The sequence below is a fragment of the Alosa alosa genome, chromosome 9 (assembly GCF_017589495.1).
Source record: "Alosa alosa isolate M-15738 ecotype Scorff River chromosome 9, AALO_Geno_1.1, whole genome shotgun sequence".
Taxonomy (NCBI): Eukaryota; Metazoa; Chordata; class Actinopteri; order Clupeiformes; family Clupeidae; genus Alosa; species Alosa alosa.
The window spans coordinates 19,091,247-19,109,995 of record NC_063197.1 but is presented as its reverse complement, the minus strand read 5'-3'; the positions used below and the strand labels follow the sequence as shown (position 1 = coordinate 19,109,995).

Below are 18,749 nucleotides of genomic sequence, written 5' to 3'. Positions count from 1 at the left end.
CTGTTCTGGACAATGTTTGACATCTTAAATAGCTGTGAAAAATATGTTATTGTCATGGTAAATTAATCATTAACCATTTAACAACCACTTCTGCAACCACAATTCCTCAACTTTTAATTGCTTGCCACAGTTCCACCATATTAAGACTGCAGGGCCTTTTATTCTCTGAACAATTGCTGAGGCTTAAGACTGAGTACAATAGATAGGAATATATTTTTTACACTGCCAAATGACGTATTATCGTTTAAAATAACGTTTTTATCGGTATACATGTGCTATAAACAATGTCCATTGCTTAAAGGAACCATATTGGTTATTTCAAACTCTGCTGAAGTCTGTATTCTGTCTGAAGAAATCTAGTAACTCTAACAGCCCCCGACTCCATCTCCTTTAACCCTAGGGCCCTCAAGGGAGGAGAAAGGAAGGGTCTTCTCATGACCATTCACTGGTAACATGTTGAATATAATTAAATCTACTCCCCTCCCCCATCCTTCACCGATCCTGTTCTGGAGAAGATGAATACCCTAACTCTCTGAGGGGTATATGGACTAAGGCATACACACGCACACACACACACACACACACACCATTTTTTCTGTCCCTGCACTTGCAGAGTGCTCCTCGATCGACACTGACCTTCTCTCAATCACTTGAACATCATTTTTGAGCCTCTCATCCATAATGCATACCCAGGCCTCGTCAGACGCATGTTCACTAATGCTTTCCACATCCCCCTGTTCCCCATACGTGACCAGAAGAAACACACACACACACACACACACACACTTGTGAAAATACATGAAACTGAGGCCAAGATGAGTTGAGGTATAACCCCCCCTGTCTAGGGTGACTGCTAATATTTCAGCTAGGCTTTCATAATGGAGGGTTTCCACTCCCTCACAGTTAGCCACGGCTGACCGCAGACAGATGGCCGGTACCTTTTGGGCGTGTCTCTGAAGAGGTAGCCGCTGATCTCCGCTCCGTCGGGCATGACGGACGAGTCGTGGAACACAGCCTTGTCACGGATCTGCATCTGGAAGAGGCCCTCATCTCGAGTGGGCAGCTTCTGGGCCACCGTCCCCTGCACCAGCACCAGGGTCAGGAGCAGGCTGACTGGACCGGAGCACATTCTCAATCTGCGGGAGAGACGGGGAAAAAAAGATAACCATTCCATTACAATTCCCGACATTCTGACCACATGGGAAAAAATGCATGATGCACCCATGTACTACAAACTTCTGACTAGTATGATTATCAGATTACTCAAAGTGTTCTCAGGGCTGTGCTTTCCACTGCCCTTTCAAATGCATGCAGTAGCGCATACCAGTGGCCTCCCCCATAAACGAACACCTTGCAATTATGCAGCCCGAGCTATACGAATGGCTCTCTGCCACGGTACATAATAGGGTTGCCTAAGTCCACACTAACGCGAGTGAGGAAGCACCACATACCAACATGACCAGGCAGCTCCAGCTGAGACGGCCGAACTAACGCAGCTGTGCTTTGCCTTCGGGCCCCAACACCTCAGGACATGGTGCTGAAACTCATCTCACATGTGTGGGTCAAGACCCAGCTCTGAGCTTGAAGACATCTCTACTTCCTGGAGAAGGGCCGCAGTTACACTGTGGCTCGTGTGTAAGCCTTGTGCAGCGTGTGTATAGTGGCTTGGGAGTGTGTGTGGAGCTGATTGCCGTTAGTGAAGGAAGTTCCCAAAGTTGGACAGCGCAGATCCATACTCATCCCACTGCAATGTTAACATGGCCATTATCTATCTGTCTTCAGAGCCCAGTGTTTCCCATACATTGGCAGCCCACCACAATATCAACATTGACCACCACACAATGATTTTCCAGGTTGTACTAAAATGTGCTTAAATCTGGTTCATCATAACCACGCTACACTAATTTGTTAAAAACTGTTGAATTCAAGTTAATTCTGTAAACCTACCACCACAAATAGAATTCAGTTCTGTGGGAAACACTGAGAGCCACATACTCTGGGTAAAATGCATGATGGCGTGGGGAATGGCTAAGCAGGCTTTCTCTCCCTCTTTCTCTCCCTCTCTCTCTCTCACTGCCATCCCTCTCTGTTTTCGCCTCCTGCTCTCTTCCTCTGGCGAAAGGAGCGCTCGGAAGATATCCTCTGTCTATTGATTTGACCACATTGATTGCAGCTGATGGGAAAGCCAAATCCCCACTGATTTAATCAGGCTAATGATGGCAGATTAGCCAGATACTTTACTGCCATTTACTGCAAGTGAGAGGCTGTCCTTTTAATGACCCTTCCACTCTCCCTTTTCTCTCTTCAATTCTTCTCTCTCTCTTCACTGTCTTGTGTTATTCTCTCACTTTCTCGTCTACTTCCCGTGGCTCTGTTTTAGTTTTTCTCACACTGGGACACCTTCTAAATCATCCCGAGACAAGCATGTCGGGTATCAGCAGAAACATCAGACGCTGGACACACTTCCCTTGCTGTAAAGCATGACTTTTATTGCTCTGTTACCCCTTCTTTATCGCACATGGCGCGCACCGAGGCCTACAACAGCCTCTCAGAAGCAGCGGCAGCATTCATACCAGGCTTCCATACATAGTGTGAGGGGGTGATGGGTGGGTGGGTGTTGGGTGGGGTGGCTGTAGGATTGCGGGGCGGCCTTACAAGTGACACTTTGAGGTTTGACTCCCAGAGAACAGATCCTTATCTCCTCCTCTTGTCTCGTTTCACTTCAGAAGCGTGTCGGGAGGAACAAAGACGTGTCTATTTTTACCCGGGGACAGCTCGGAGGTGCAGAGAGTGCTGTGCTCATTTACAATCTCTCCTTAAGGAGAGGCGCAAGCCTCTAATAGGCAGCCGGCCACACAAGTCAAACAGTTCAGCTTGGCTTAGAAGTCAATGGAGTGTCCAGTGGCGTCGCTAATTTAGGAGTTGACAGCTAAAAGGATTATTTTGTCTGATATCATTTAAGTAACAGTATCTAGTATGTTAAGTAACTTGTATCTATGTGGGGTCATTTGTTTGGCTGTGGTATCCTCTCTACTCTCTTCTCTAGTTCAGATTCAACTGGGTGATCCGGTTCATCTTCCTCATCACTCTGGAGTCTAAGTGGCCTCTCCACAATGTGGGCTTGTACAGTTCTTTAAAGTTCTGCATGGTTCCTCTACATGGGCTTGGGTAATTCCCAGGCCAAAGAGAACTCCCATACAAAAATAAAACTTCAAAAAAACTGCATCTGGAACAAATAAGCCCTAATGTTTAATTAGAGCAATGGAGAATGTCTGATCGTAATTTCGGGGAGGATAATTTGAAGGCAGAGTCAGCCACAATCGTGTCAACTTTGTTTTGCTGCTGGTTTTTATTTATTTATATATTCATTTATTTTTCAATTTCATTCCGACAGGAACTTTGTTCAAAACTTGAAGCACTTGTGGGCCATAAAGAATGAAATAAAAAAAATGTATATCAGATGCATGATAAATAGGAGGTTCTGGCAGCTAAAAGAAAAGGGCTTCTGGGGGTCGAGTGGATAATGCCGAACAGCTTAAACTCTCAAAGCATAATGGGAAATAATCTGCTGAATGGCTCTCTTTGACTGTTAATCACTTACAGTAGAGGACCATTGATCCCAATAGCAACAACCCCTTTTCATGCCCACACAATTACATTTGGTAAAATTTGGACAATTTCGCAAATCATTGCTGTGACCGTGACTCATTTAACGGTCTTTACAGGTGCCCTGTGATCTTTATGGTCATTCAGAAACAAAACAAAAAAGCAAATGCTAGAACTATTATCCCCTGAACTGTTGACATGGGCATAATTACACTATACTACAGTCCTCAGTGGAATTCAAGAATTGAAAAGCACAGCAGTGCTTACAGTGTGTAAACTGTGTAAATTCCTCCTTAATGGCTTTCCACTGTGGTGTGCTCTTCACAACAGCCGGATAAAATTTCTCCAAATGTTGCTAACCATGTGAAAATAAACAGTGACACCACTGAGGGCATATTTCACACAGTCGATGTGTTATCACTTACTCATGACAAGTGAAAACAATTGCCTATTCGTTAATGTGATAAGATCATTGTGGGTGGCGTACAGCACACGCTCTGTTAGTCTTTCACCTTGATTAATCTCATCAGATGTGAGGTGTAAATGAGCTGGTGTGAGATTGTTAATCACGGAAAGGACGAAAAGTAAATCAATCTGGCTCTCGGTTGTGAAGAGAATTGTTGTTGAGCATGTGTATCACACTGTCCAAAGGGGATACATGATTGACAGCAAGCACAGCAGAGCCACTGAGTGAAATCCCCCCTCCCCTCTCTGTCTCTCTCTCTCTCTCTTTCTCTCTTTGCCTCTCATTAATGCTACAGTGGTTCATCGCCATGGTATGTGCGCTCACTGGAATACCCCGTCCATTACAAAATACAGCAGCACAATATACACACACACACCACCAAATCTGATACAGGCCCCGTGTGTGAGTCAATGAGTCACAGCGAGGTTACTAACCTCAATAGCTCCCTTTCAGTGGATATTTATTTGTATGGTCATATTGCTGTCTCCCTCCACTGCCCAGCCAACACAGCTACATGTGCTGCCTGCTGAACCCACATGGAGACCATTAGAAGAAGAGGAGGAGTAGGAGTAGGAGGTGGTGGTGGAGGAGGAGGAGGAGGAGGAGGAGAGACACTTTAATTTAAACACAAATAAAGAGGCATTTCGGATTCCACCCAGGCAGACTCTTGGTAGCGCTCCTGTAAACCTGGCGTCTGTGTGTTTCCTTGCGCCACACTCAAGACGAGAGATTTACAAGAGCCTGACGGACTTGCATAAAGCAAGGCTCCGTTTCCGTGACAGAGCCAAAATGAGAGTCGGGAAGGTAAAGACATGGAGAGGGAGGGAGGGAAAGAGAGAGAGAACAGAGAGAGAACACAGAGAGAGAAAGAGAGAGAGAGAGAGAGAGAGAGAGAGAGAGAGAGAGAGAGAACAGAGACTACACCGCAGTTCTTTTCCCCAAAACACACTAGACCTGCACCAAACTGGAACAGATGTGCACGGCAGCCAAACCCGAATTTGCACCGACGTTCCAGGAAAGCCAAACTTCAGGAATGTTGATGAATTGGTATAGAGCATGATTACGGCACAATTCCAAGAACAAGTCCTAGACCAAAAAATTATTTTCGCATCCAGTCAGAATGGTTGCCCAGTATTGTTAATAGAAGGGCTAATTTTCTGAGTCCAATTTATTTCTTTGGAAATCCAGTATATTAAAGAGAAAATGTAGGCTGAGGGAGTAGTAGGCCCACTCTCAAAACACCACCTGGCCAGCATCACTGATTCTAATGTCACTCAGCCAAAGCAGACTACCTCATTCTACCGCAGAGTGACTTGACGTGTCCTGGAAAAAAAGCCCGGAGGAACATCATATAACCCCTTTTCTCTTCTTTGGCACAGGGAGAGGAGAGAGCCCATTCTGTGCTCTGCTTCTGAGTCACTGCCTTCCCATCTATCTCCAGGGCCCCGGCAGTAAGTGTGGCATCCTGGAATGCTCCTTAGCGGAGTGGGGGCAAGGTCAGAGGGCACCCTCTATTACTCCTCTACAAATGAGGCATTCAAATGAAGGGCCCACCTCTGACTGATGTGAACTTTCTTGCTGTCATTGTGACGGGAGGGGAAGATCACACAGATTACCCAACGGAGAGAGGGGGATGAGGGGTAGGGCTGTGGGTGTGGGTGTGGGTGAGGGTGGGGAGGAGGAAAGCCCCCCCATGGGAATTTTGCGTCCCACCCCGCCACCCATCAGCATATCAAGGACGAGGGCACCGAATGGAGCATCGTGAGAAATCAGTCAATCACGTCCCCATTCCCTGACATCAGCAAAAGACTCCCTTTTCAACAACAAAAAGAGGAGGCAAAAGAAGGAGTATCTGGGGGGAAACAGCACTTGTTAAGTTTGCATGAGGGTGCACACAATTGTGGCCGTTTCCCAAGCAAGTGTCCAAGAATGTTTGCTGAACAGGTATGGAAATGAGGGGAAAACGTATGAATTAAGAAAGGATTAATCCCAGGCTAGGAAATCCCTAATCTCCCACCTACAGGACGTGACATCCAGCCCCAGCTGTCTGCACAAAGGCGATCGCAGCAGAGACTGTATATCCTTCGCTGCCTGTCAGAGTGCCGGATGCATAAATGGCTATAGCAACACTGGCGGAATTCTTTCAGCCCTGTGTTTTCATATGCAAATTGAGGTTTAGTTACGGTATGCAACACAGACCTTCCCATTTTAAGACTTTTTTGTTCATGATTCATTCTCCTGAGAAAGTATACGGGAAGCAGAGTGGCTTTGCTTCACTTTTAAATACAGTTATTCAAATCCCCATTATATTCCCAAGGCCAAGATGGACAAGAAAATGGACATTATTTTTTTCCTGCACAAAACAAAGAAACAAGACACAGAATGTCTATATGACAGTAAATATTGAATCAACAACTCATCACAGAAACATTTCAAAATCCTCTGACAACTAAAGAAAACATGAGCTGTCAAAAAAAACCTATTTCAGTTTTTTCCCCAAATCGAGTTCCCTAGTTTACATCCATTCTACAATGATACACAGTTCCACAGATAAATGTACAATGACATGTAGAATGTTTTGAAGAAAATCACATATTAAACTTTAAAGTGGAATTTTGTGTGGTTTTCACTGATTGCAAAAATCAGGGCCAAATGCTGCTGTCAGGCTCTTGCAGGTGCGTAAATTTGTCAGTCAGGTAGATTAATTACAACTAGAAAATAATAAAACAAACATTTCTCCTGCATATTTTCGGTGACGGGTCAGTGTCTACAACACTATAAAACCGACAGGCTGGGGAAATGTATGCCCAACACTATAGAAAGGGGCGAGGACGCATACTGATGAATTGCGTGTGGCGGCTTAGGACGGCGCTCGGTCACCTCTGAGAGCATGGGAACCCCATCATGAGCACAAAGCGGAGCGTCTCGGCCCCCGAACCCGTGGACACTGCCTTCCGCGTGTCCTTTTTAACTCCTTCAAAAAGTTCATGTCTTCCGCGCGACATTCAGTCATGCTCCCCCCTGACGTACAGCCAGTCGGAGGACCCAAATTAAAGGAGCGTGCGAGCTCGGGCTTGATTTGAAATGTGTTTGAAACCCTTAACTTCCCGGAGTTGTAAACCGCAAAACCCCTTCCCTCGCTCACTGGCAGCCCTTTCAAAGGCAGCCGTTCTTTATTCGGAGAGTCCCTCTGTTTCTTGTCTTCTCCCCTCATCTCTTAACTGCCAAAGTCTTCGCAAACGTTTTACGAATCATTCAACCACTAATTATGAAAAGGCAGATGCAGACACGCGAGTTTTTTTTTTATTTCTTCATGCAACTGAATTCCAGTTAGTCATTACATTCAAATATACCCGTCAAATAGCCTATTAACAGTGTTTTCCAATATTCTTATAAATTGTCTTACCTTATTGACCTGCTCAGTGATGTGGGAGACATTTTGAACATTCGTCCGAACCAAGATTATGTGTTTCAGTTCAATTTGCGCAAAGTAAAGAAAAGTAAATGTGTGGGGATGCGAGTTGACAGTATTCAAACGCGCAATAAAGTTGTCCTATTTCTGATCCCGGTAGAATCCTCAGTTCTGGTGCGGTAGCAATGGGATTACAGCTCTTGGTGCGTGCACTCACATCTAGCGGATTTAGCTTGTCCCAAAAGTCTGAAGGTATCCTGAGTTTTGGCAGAGTGTACCTCCCCTGCCGTGCGGACGCTTCAGAGACTCCGTCTAAACTGAGAGGCGAACTGGTGCGAACTCGGTCTCTCCCCGCTCTCAAGAGTGACTCCCAAAAGCCAGCCCACTCCTCCTGGACAACACGGCCCCAACAAACATAAAACCCAACCAGACTCCCTCCATAACCTGCATCTGGCCTATCACAGATAGACCAGCGAGCTCTCTGATGATATCACTTTATGAATGAAAAACAAGTTAAGAAAATGTTGATGTCATTGTTAGTGGAAGATGAGCATCGCTCATTTGCAACAGCACTAAATCTGGTGGGCCACATTGGTTGACCTATCTGTCATTTAACGACAATTGGCATCCATGCCCAATCAGTTTTAATTATATGTGCTTCAGTTCGTTAAGTTTGATAGGTGGTGTCTACGCCCAAATGCAGGAGCATTGGACGTTGCCAGAAAAACAGCTGAAAATGTTCGTTTGAAATGCTTTGTCTATGCCTGTCAGGTTTATTTCAGGGAGGGGATTCCCTCGAAGTTTCTCCGCAAAGAGACTTGTTTACAGCGTTAGGATTACACTTCAGCAGCACCCTTTCTTCAAGTCACGCAACGCCCAAGGGGATACCGTGTGTGTGGGCAAGTCTTATCATATGAGTCTGCCAGAGCTAAAACAGTTCCCTTTTAGCATGTCTTGTGTATTTGATTGAGCACCCTTCTCATTCTTGATAGGCGAAAAGAATACATATGAGTGTGTTAGCTTAAGCTGTATTTGCGTTTTTTTGTGTTCTCCAAGACATCCCCATAAACACTGTTGTCTGTTTGACCTAAAGCCGTGTGAAGGTGCAAACACACTGGCGAGACAGTCGATCTTTTGTGTGGGGCCGGACCGTAACCCACGGCAGCAAATATTTATTTTAGATAAGAGTAGTTTGACTAAATCCTGTCGGTGATGGGAGGTAATTACAACTGAATTTATAGCTTTATGAGGGTCACGCTTCCCTTAAGCTGACTCAGAAGCGGATCCGCTCCATAGTGCACCGCTATCTGTGAATCAGGCCCGGATAGGATGTCCTCAACCGGCCGAGCAGAACTAATGACCAGAGGCCCTTGAAGGGGGTGATGAGTATGGGCGCCATGGGTTTGATTGGTGATGTCAAAGTGAATGGTGAAACATCTAGAAACCCAGAAGCTATATGTGGCCTAACAGGTGCATTTGTATGGATTATGCCGTGATATATGTTTCGTTTGTCAACCGGAGGTTTTCAAAATCGTGCTAAAACTTTACATTCCCAGTCCTCTTTTTAAATTTCACCAGTTCATGTGCGTTTACACCCCATGTGGCCTACCAAGAGTTTCAGACGTTTCTTTTATGAATAAGTGTAATATCCCCATCTAGTGGTCAATTAGATATTTCAAATCCATCAAATTCCTCATGCTTCTGATTTAAGTCATTACATTACATTACATTACATTTGGCTGACGCTTTTTAGCCAAAGCGACTAACAACATAGTAAACAGTTTAAGTTTTAGAGCAGTTCTCAACTATTTTAGGACAATTTAAAAACATTAGAGTACAGTAAGAATAAGTGCATCAGTGAGTGCTGTTTTTAACAGTTACTTGTCATACAGGAGAAGATGGAACACGTTTCTAGAAAACTGAGAAATGTTTTTAGAAGTAGATGTTTTTAATAGAGATTTTCACCACTTTGGATTCCTTGTAGTCACTTGGCATGACATTACTCATGTCACTAGACAGGAAGAGGAAAAGACAAGAATAACACTGCCAAAATAGCAGATACCAGAAACAATATCAAAGTGTAATAATAATTCAGCTTCACATTTTGCCAAGGTCAGCTGAAAGATACAAGAAACACACTTCCAATGCACATAATCACAAATATTGCATGCCAACTTCTTTTAAACACATTTCTGTATTTATGTGCATTCATTTATTATGCCTCTTTTATGTTAAGGCTTTAGTCATTTTGATTACATCATCATAACATACCTACTTTCTAAAGCATGGATGGACAAAATGTCAATGTATACATCTTAAGTTCGACAGGAGTCTAAAGCTTTCCATTGTAAGCCGAGATATCATCATTTTGACTTGGAGGTTCTGTGTCCTTTGTGTAAGCATTTTACCTTAATTGACTTAGCCTAAGTCCATAGTCGCACAGCATTCTGCAGAGGCTGGTTAAACATCACATATGTATAACTACATTGAGGGAACTTTCCATTTGCATACATGATAGCAAGCATCAGCAGAAAGTTTGTAGTGGAAAGCATCTCTGAGTTATTTAGTGCACCCACGGTTGCCAAAAATACACCCACATACACACACATACACTCTCACACACACACGTCCTCCTTTTCTGAGGAAGTTCTTCCTCTCCTTTTTGGAATGCCAGCTGAGACGAGAGGACATTATCGGTCCTTCTCGGTCCCTCGCAGAACCCGCTAATGATTAACTTCTCGAAAAAGATCTCGCCATGACAACCAGCCGTTCTGTAAACAGTCTTGCTCATTTATGGTTTCCCTTTCCTGTCCTCTTGTGTGTTTGTGTCAGAAACACAAGGCAGTGAGGACACAATGGGTGACCTTTCACCTCACCCCCCAGTGGGCACAGATGTCCCCAGCAGTGATCCAGCTTGCCACCACTGTCCCAGATAGGGTATTTACATTGAGACCAAATGGAGTAAAGATACATAAGCCTTATTGATAAACAAATGAGAATAGACAAAACACACACACACACACACACACACACACACACACACACAATACAGAGACAAAACAAAAGGAATAAAGACACAGTTGAATTATCATGATAACATGAAATCAGGAAGTTGGGTGAAAATAAAGACTCTTTTTTTTGTTTTTTGTTTTAGTTATTTAACTAAAGATGCATCTCTCTTTTCTTCCTTTCCCCTAGTTCTCTGGGCATGGACAAGGATGACCTCCTGAGAAGTAGGCTTGCATGCCGGCTACTTTGATGGCCCTCCCTAGCGGTCCTCAGCCATGGCACGCAACGGCAAAGAATTCCGCATCGAGAGACAGGAATTTTCCAATTCACCATCTTAAATGATTTTAACAGTTTAACAAAAACACGCACACACACACTTAGATAAACATCGCTGAGCCGTCTGTTGACATGAGTGGATTCATCCTTTCTAAAATTAGTTACCTCTCTCTTTCTCTCTCTCCAAAAGGGCTCTTTCCCTCCATGGGAAAAAGTAGAGGGGGGGGGGTGCGGTGCGGCAAGAGAGAAAACCTCAACTGAAAGCAGATGAGAGAGAGAGAGGAGACGAGCAAGAAGCAAATGCCAAGTCAGGGTCTTACTTCATCTACTTATCCAATTACAGCATAGCCGGGGTAGAGTGCGTTTGGGCGCCATTATCCAATAAGAGAGCACCATAGCGGCCATGACAGACCAGCCAGGGGACAGTAGACATAAACATGAATGAAAGCTCAGAGTTTGGAGGATCACATGCATTCGCACACAACACACACACACACACACACACTATATGGTTATCTATGTGTCAGTTAGGGCTTGTGTGCCTAAATGTATATATGAGCAAGTGTATGCATAAGAGGATTTACATGTTTTCAAACACTATCCAATCTAATGTACAATGTGATGCACAGTAATGCCACATTTTCATTTCATAATTACAAACAAATCTGGATTAGAGTAAAGTAAGTACAGAATATTGAAGAGCTGCCAGTACCATGGTAATTGATCTTTACATGGTGGGGCAATATTATATTAAATGTATTATTAGTTGTGAAAGGTTGTTGTGCTCTAATGTGACAATGTGCAATAAATATTGACTCAGACAGTCCTTACACTCGTACACTCAATCATTACATTCTAAATAAGTTTCCTAAAGGCCATTCATTATCTTTTCATATTCCCTTACAATACATTAAATGCGTTAAGATATAGAGATGTGTTTAGATTTTTTCACATCCTGTCCTGTCACAAAAGATCAAGATAACATTGATATTGGTGATGGTTCAAATCATGATGAAAGACAGCTTTAGAGGGAGCTTCCACTGTTGTTAATGCTTATTACGTCTTTAAGATAAAGACTATTGATCTTTAACCTGAGGATGCATCTATTAAATCATTTCTACTAAGCCTAGACAAACTCTCACATGTAATGATCTTAATGTCATTAACTGTTCTTGTTAGATTGACATTCATTCTGCTCTCTTTCAAAAGCAATTAAATAAATCAAGAACGATAGATACACAACAGTTCCGTTCAATGCAGCAACATACACTTACACTATAGGTTTGCTGGTTTGCCTGTATGTATGATGCACTTGAAACACAGAGAAGCACATATTGTCCTCCTATAGCAATGTTTATGTCATTAAGACATCAAAGATCCCGCAGAGGTCTTTAGGCGCTCTTATAGTTGTTCTGTGTTTATCGGCAGAAACTTCAAACTCAACATGTCTGTTTTTCCACGCACATTCTCCTCCATTAGGAAGAACCTCATAAAAGACTCTGCAGAGCAGATCCAACGACAACATCACAGGCCAGACAGACCTGTCAGCCACTATCTGGATGAAAGTTTTCACAATATAAACACAGACGAACAGGCATGGACACACAAAGATGATTTTGTAAGCGTGTGTGTGTGTGTGTGTGTGTCTTTGTCTATGTGTGTGTGTGTGTGTGTGTGTCTGTGTGTGTGTGTGTGTGTATCTTCAATTGAAATGTAGGACAGCAATATAAGCACAGCAACAATACAGCGAATAAAAACATTGTAAGGTAATATGAATAAAAATTGACTGGATACTGGGCAATACCCTACAGAATTGTCTGCAACTGTATATGCTTTTTTTGCATTCACACTCATTCCTTTGTAATCGAGATCCCTGACTAAGTGTATTTGCATACATCATAACTTCAGAGAAACCACAGGAAATATTTGTGGCATAATGTGACTGACAATTAAACATATGTCCTCAAGAGAGCCAGTACGGCACCCCAAAGTTGCACATTTCTCATTTAGGAGGGGTATGTGCATGGTGTCCTTGAAAAAAAGGATTTTGGATAGAAAGTAGCATGAAATAGTGTGATGAAACAAGTAATATCTTGATTTCATGATTTATTTAAAAGAGAAAACGCCTCTCTGTGTCCTCACATAACTGATATCTTTAAAGGCATTTTTTACACGAGTGAATAAATGGAATGACAATATAATCATTAAAGGGCTCTTTGGAGACATACAGAGGAAATCAGCCAAGACCTTCCATGAGAAAACACTGCCTTTCTTGCCTTTGTCTCAGCCACTTGATATTTAGGATTGCTGTTTGCTCAAGCTATAAAAATGATATCAGTGTGCATTCACACTTACCATAGACCATTGGTTCTCAAAGTGGGGTCTGGGGACCCCCAGGGGTCCGCAGCACGTTGTCAGGGGGTCCCTGACAAAGTTTGCTACAAAATATGAAATTGTCTTATATGGCGAAAAATGATACAGTATCAGTATTTGCCCAATTAATCTGCTGATACGTTACATTAATACGTCAAAACACTTTACTATTAATTAACCGCCAACAAAATGAAAGTTATGTGAAGCAAACACTATGTGTTCAACACAATAGGCCTACATTTGACAAAGAAACAACAATCCTTTAAAAATCCTACCTACTGTCAAAGTTTGCTAACATGACTATTGTGGTATTAGCACTCAAAAGCAACATAAGCATCTAACAGAAAAAAAGGCTATACAGCTACATGATTAACTTAAGTTTTATGTGTTTATGTGATTATGAGGGGTCCTTGGAGAATTTTCCACTCCATGAGGGGTCCCCGGCCCACAAAAGTTTGAGAACCCCTGCCATAGAAAGCCACTCAGACCTATCTTTGCCATAACCTCATAGAATAACGTCATATTCATGTTTCTGTGAGCTGTTTCATTCCTTCATTACCCTGAAATAACATTTGTACATGATGGAAGGTGTCCATTAGGCTGATCCACAAACAGTATTCCTGCACTGTAAAAACTGAGACTGGGGTTAATTAATATTTAATAAATAAACTAGAATGTAATGCCAAAGGAATTACAATAGTGGATGGAAAGCTGCTAAAGTTGGTGGGGAAATTCCCTATTCCTGAAAACATTAAATCACTTAATCTTTGAGTTCATACAAACCCTCGTACCAAAAGACCTTGTGTGTCAAGGCGTTCTTGAGATATAACACTCAAGGTGTTTTTCACCTTGACATTTGACCTTTGACCTCCAACATCAATTCACTTCATCTTTGAATCCATACAAATACTGATACCAAATTTCAGGCATGTATGTCAAGGCATTCTTGAGATATCGCACTCAGAGTGGTCATTGACTTGACCATTGACCTTTGACCTCCAACATCAACTCACTTCATCTTTGAGTCATACAAACACTTGTACCAAATTTGAAGCACATGCGTCAAACCGTTCTGGAGATATAATCATAAAAGCATGAGATATGGCTGTGACTTTTATTTTGACACACGGGAAACACTTAAACAGGATGTGTAGTTTTAGGGAGCACCAGATTGTATGCATTAGAAGCTGAGACAGTTGATTTCACAGGTGACACCTGTGTCAGTGTTCTAATTAGCCCGGGAACTACTCTGGGAGCTTAACAAGCGCAGCTGCCTTTAGGCCATTATGACATCACAGCCTTTGAAGTCTAAGGGGGAAAATTGAGCTTTTTAACATTTTTAATCCCCTATTTCTCAAAAAGTATAAACTTTATAAAAAATCTGAAATAATAACTCTCTTGCCCCCTCCAGACCTTCAGAACGGTTATTTCAACATGTCTGTAACGTTAGCGGTTAGAGTCGCATTAATTCTTGAAAAAGTAAAAAAAGAAAAAAAGGTTATAATAATAACTAGAAAAGCATTTCCTGAAGGAAATACAGTGCATGAAAATAAAAAAAAATATGATGTAAAATATCATACAGAGTAAAACAAACTATATTGGTTGCTAGGTAGATGACGTTTAATATAGTTGGAATGACTGAACAGTTAAATAGGTGGATAGTTTATATAGTTAAATGATTTGCTTGGTAGATAAGGTTTAATATAGTTGGAATAATTGAACGGTTAAATAGGTGGATCATTTAAATGGTTAAATTATTTAGGTAGATAATTGACGATAACTGACAGTTGGAATGGCTCTAATGTTTGCTAGCAGTTATGCTAACTATGTTATCAAAGATAATAATGTTAACCAAGTTACTTAACTTAGTTAACTTAGCTAATGTTTTCATTTTTAATAGTTATGCTGACTAGCATGTTAGCAATGCTGACTTAGTTAACCTAGCTAATCATTTTTAGTAGGTATGCTAACTATGCTAACTAGCATGCTAACATGTTAAGTATGCTAACCATGTGACTTAGGTAACTTAGCTAATCATTTTTAGTAGGTATGCTAACTATTCTAACTAACATGTTAACCATGTTACTTAGCTAACCTAGCTAATCATTTTAGTAGTTATGCTAACTATGCTAACTAGCATGCTAATAATGCTAACCATGTTACTTAGCTAACTTAGCTAATCATTTTTTAGAAGTTTTGCTAAAAATGTTAACTAGCATGCTACCATGTTAGCATGCTAACTATGCTAACCATGTTACTTGGCTAACTTAGCTAATCATTTTTAGCAGTTTTGCTAAAAATGTTAACTAGCATGCTAACTATGCTAACCATGTTACTTAGCTAATCATTTTTAGCAGTTTTGCTAAAAATGCTAACTAACATGCTAACTATGCTAACCATGTTACTTAGCTAACTTAGCTAACTAGCTACAGTGGGTAGGAGTCATAGTTGATGACAAGTAACAGTTACAATGGCTGAACAGTTAAAAAGTTCAGTAGTTTAAAGGCTTAAATTGTTTAACAGTGAAATATTGTAGTGAGGACTTTTATTTTTAAACAGTTTTTAGCAGCGGAAGCAGTTGAACAGGATGTGTAGTCTTAATAGGGCCAGTTTGTATGCTTAAAGCCTGAGACTGGCAGTTGATGCAGGTGGCCCGAACACTTGCCATAGGATTCTAATTGCTTAACGGCTCTATTGTGATGTCATCAGCCCATGTTAAGTCTATGGGGAAATTTTGAGTAGTTTTTAATTAATAGTTTAAAAAGTATAAAAGTTACAAAGATGAAAAATACAAAGCCCCCATGTCCTAAGTAAGACCTACGCAACGCAGTTTGAATGAAGTTTCTACGTTAAACGATTGAAGCTGCATTAAATGCGTTAGAAGAAGAAGAATACTCGCCTTGGAAAAAGCCTTGGAATAACAGTACAGTGCATTTTCATGCACTGTAATAAGAAGAAGCCAGGAGATTTCAAGATAGTGGATTCCATCCACTATAACTAGAAATGCAATTCCAAGGAATTACCAGTGCATGAAAATGCTAAAGTTGTGATGTAAAATATCATGTATAGTTAAAACAGATAATACAGAGATGGTTACTACGGTGATGCTAGGATAGACATGGTGGTTGCATAGCTTAATAAAAGTTGATAGTTTAAAAGTAGACTGTTTAAAAGCTGAATGTAGATAGTTTAAAAGTTGTTGATAGACAGTAGATAGTTTAAAAGTTGTTGATAGACAGCTAGTTTAATAGATAGTTTAATGATAGTTTAAAAGTAGACCGTTTAAAAGTTGAAGGTAAATAGTTTAAAAGTTGTTGACAGACTGGAAGTTGAATGAATGTTGATATTCAAATAGTTTAATGGCTGTGTATAGGTAGATATTTGACGATAACTGAAAGTTAGAATGGCTCTAATGTTTGCTAGCAGTTATGCTATGATTTTTAACTATGCTAACCATGCTACTTAGCTAATGTTTTATAGCAGTGCTAGCAATGCTAACCTGCTAACCATGCTACTTAGCTAACGTTTTCTAGCAGTTTAATGAATGTTGATATTCAGATAGTTTAATGGCTGTGTCTAGGTAGATATTTGACGATAACTGAAAGTTGGAATGGCTCTAATGTTTGCTAACAGTTATGCTAAGATTTGTAATTCTGCTAACCATGCTACTTAGCTAATGTTTTATAGTAGTGTTAGCAATGCTAACATGTTAACCATGCTACTTAGCTAACTTAACTAACATTTTCTAGTAGTTTTGCTAAACATTTTCTAGCAGTTTTGCTAAACATGCTAACTATGCTAGCAATGCTAACATGCTAACTATGTTAACCATGTGACTTAGTTAACCAAGCTTATCATTTTTAGTAGTTATGCTAACTATGTTAACCATGTTACTTAGCTAACCTAGCTAATCATTTTTAGTAGTTTTGCTAAAAATGATAACTAGCATGCTAACTATACTAACCATGTTACTTAGCTAACTTAGCTAATCATTTTTAGCAGTTTTGCTAAAAATGTTAACTAGCATGCTAACTATGCTAACCATATTACTTAGCTAACTTAGCTAATCATTTTTAACAGTTATGCTAACTATGCTAACTAGCATGCTAACATGCTAGCATGTTAACTGTGCTAACCATATTACTTAGCTAACCTAGCTAATCATTTTTAGCAGTTTTGCTAAAAATGCTAACTAGCATGCTAACATGCTAGCATGCTAACTATGTTAACCATGTGACTTAGCTAACCTAGCTAATCATTTTTAGCAGTTTTAATAAAATCTTAACAATGTTAACAATGTTAACATGCTAACTTTTGCTTAACCATGCTAACTAGCTACAGTGGGTAGGAGTCATAGTTGATGAAAAGTGTTGACAGTTGATGACAAGTTAAAAGTTGTTGATAGACAGCTAGTGAATGTATATAGTTTAAAAGTTTAAAAGTTGAAGATAGTTTCAAAGTTGTTGATAGACAGCTAGTTTAATAGATAGATAGTTTAATGATAGTTTAAAAGTAGACCGTTTAAAAGTTGAATGTAAAAAGTTCAGTAGTTAACAGTAGATTATTGTAGTGAGGACTTTTATTTTGAAACAGTTTTGGGCAGAGGAAACAGTTGCTATGTCTTTTCAACTTTTAAACTTTTATACTTTTTAAACTATTAAAGAAAAACTTTTTAAAAATCCCCATAGACTTAACATTGCCGATTGTGACATCATAATACGGCCGTTAAGCAATTAGAATCCTATGGCAGGTGTTCAGGCCACCTGGATCAACTGCCAGTCTCAGGCTTTAAGCATACAAACTGGCCCTATTAAGACTACACATCCTGTTCAACTGCTTCCTCTGCCAAAAACTGTTTCAAAATAAAAGTCCTCACTACAACATTTCACTGTTAAACAATTTAACCCTTTAACTTACTGAACTTTTTAACTGTTCAGCCATTGTAACTGTTACTTGTCATCAACTATGACTCCTACCCACTGTAGCTAGTTAGCATAGTTAGCATGTTAGCATTGCTAGCATTGTTAGCATTTTTAGCAAAACTGCTAAAAATGATTAGCTAAGTTAGCTAAGTAACATGGTTAGCATAGTTAGCATGTTAACATTGTTAGCATGTTAGTTAGCATTTTTAGCAAAACTGCTCAAAATGATTAGCTAAGTAACATGGTTAGCATAGTTAGCATGCTAGTTAGCATAGTTATCATAACTACTAAAAATGATTAGCTAGGTTAGCTAAATTACATGGTTAGTATAGTTAGCATGTTAGCATTATTAGCATGTTAGTTAGCATAGTTAGCATAACTTCTAAAATGATTAGCTAGGTTAGCTAAGTCACATGGTTAGTATAGTTAGCATGTTAGCATGCTAGTTAACATAGTTAGCATAACTACTAAAAATGATAAGCTAGGTTAGCTAAGTCACATGGTTAGCATGTTAACATTGCTAGCATAGTTAGCATGTTTAGCAAAACTGCTAGAAATTTTAGCTAAGTTAGCTAAGTAGCATGGTTAGCATAGTTAACATTGCTAGCACTGTTATAAAACATTAGCTAAGTAGCATGGTTAGCATAGTTAAAAATCTTAGCATAACTGCTAGCAAACATTAGAG

At 40.5% G+C, this 18,749-nt stretch overlaps 1 protein-coding gene across 3 annotated transcripts in view; it reads right to left on the bottom strand.

Moving 5' to 3' along the window:
- The window catches only part of ndnf (neuron-derived neurotrophic factor), a 36,376-nt gene that overhangs the window by 4,890 nt on the left and 12,737 nt on the right, over positions 1–18,749 (bottom strand). For 2 of the 3 annotated variants that reach the window (XM_048253569.1, XM_048253570.1), the window contains exons 1-2: positions 7,479–7,875; positions 939–1,136 (exon numbers count right to left, since the gene is read on the bottom strand). In XM_048253569.1, coding sequence (XP_048109526.1) covers positions 939–1,136; positions 7,479–7,519 — 239 coding nt within the window. In that variant the 5' untranslated portion in view covers positions 7,520–7,875. Of the gene's footprint in view, positions 1–938; positions 1,137–7,478; positions 7,876–18,749 lie in introns of those variants that run through there. The other variant, XM_048253571.1, reaches the window with a different exon arrangement.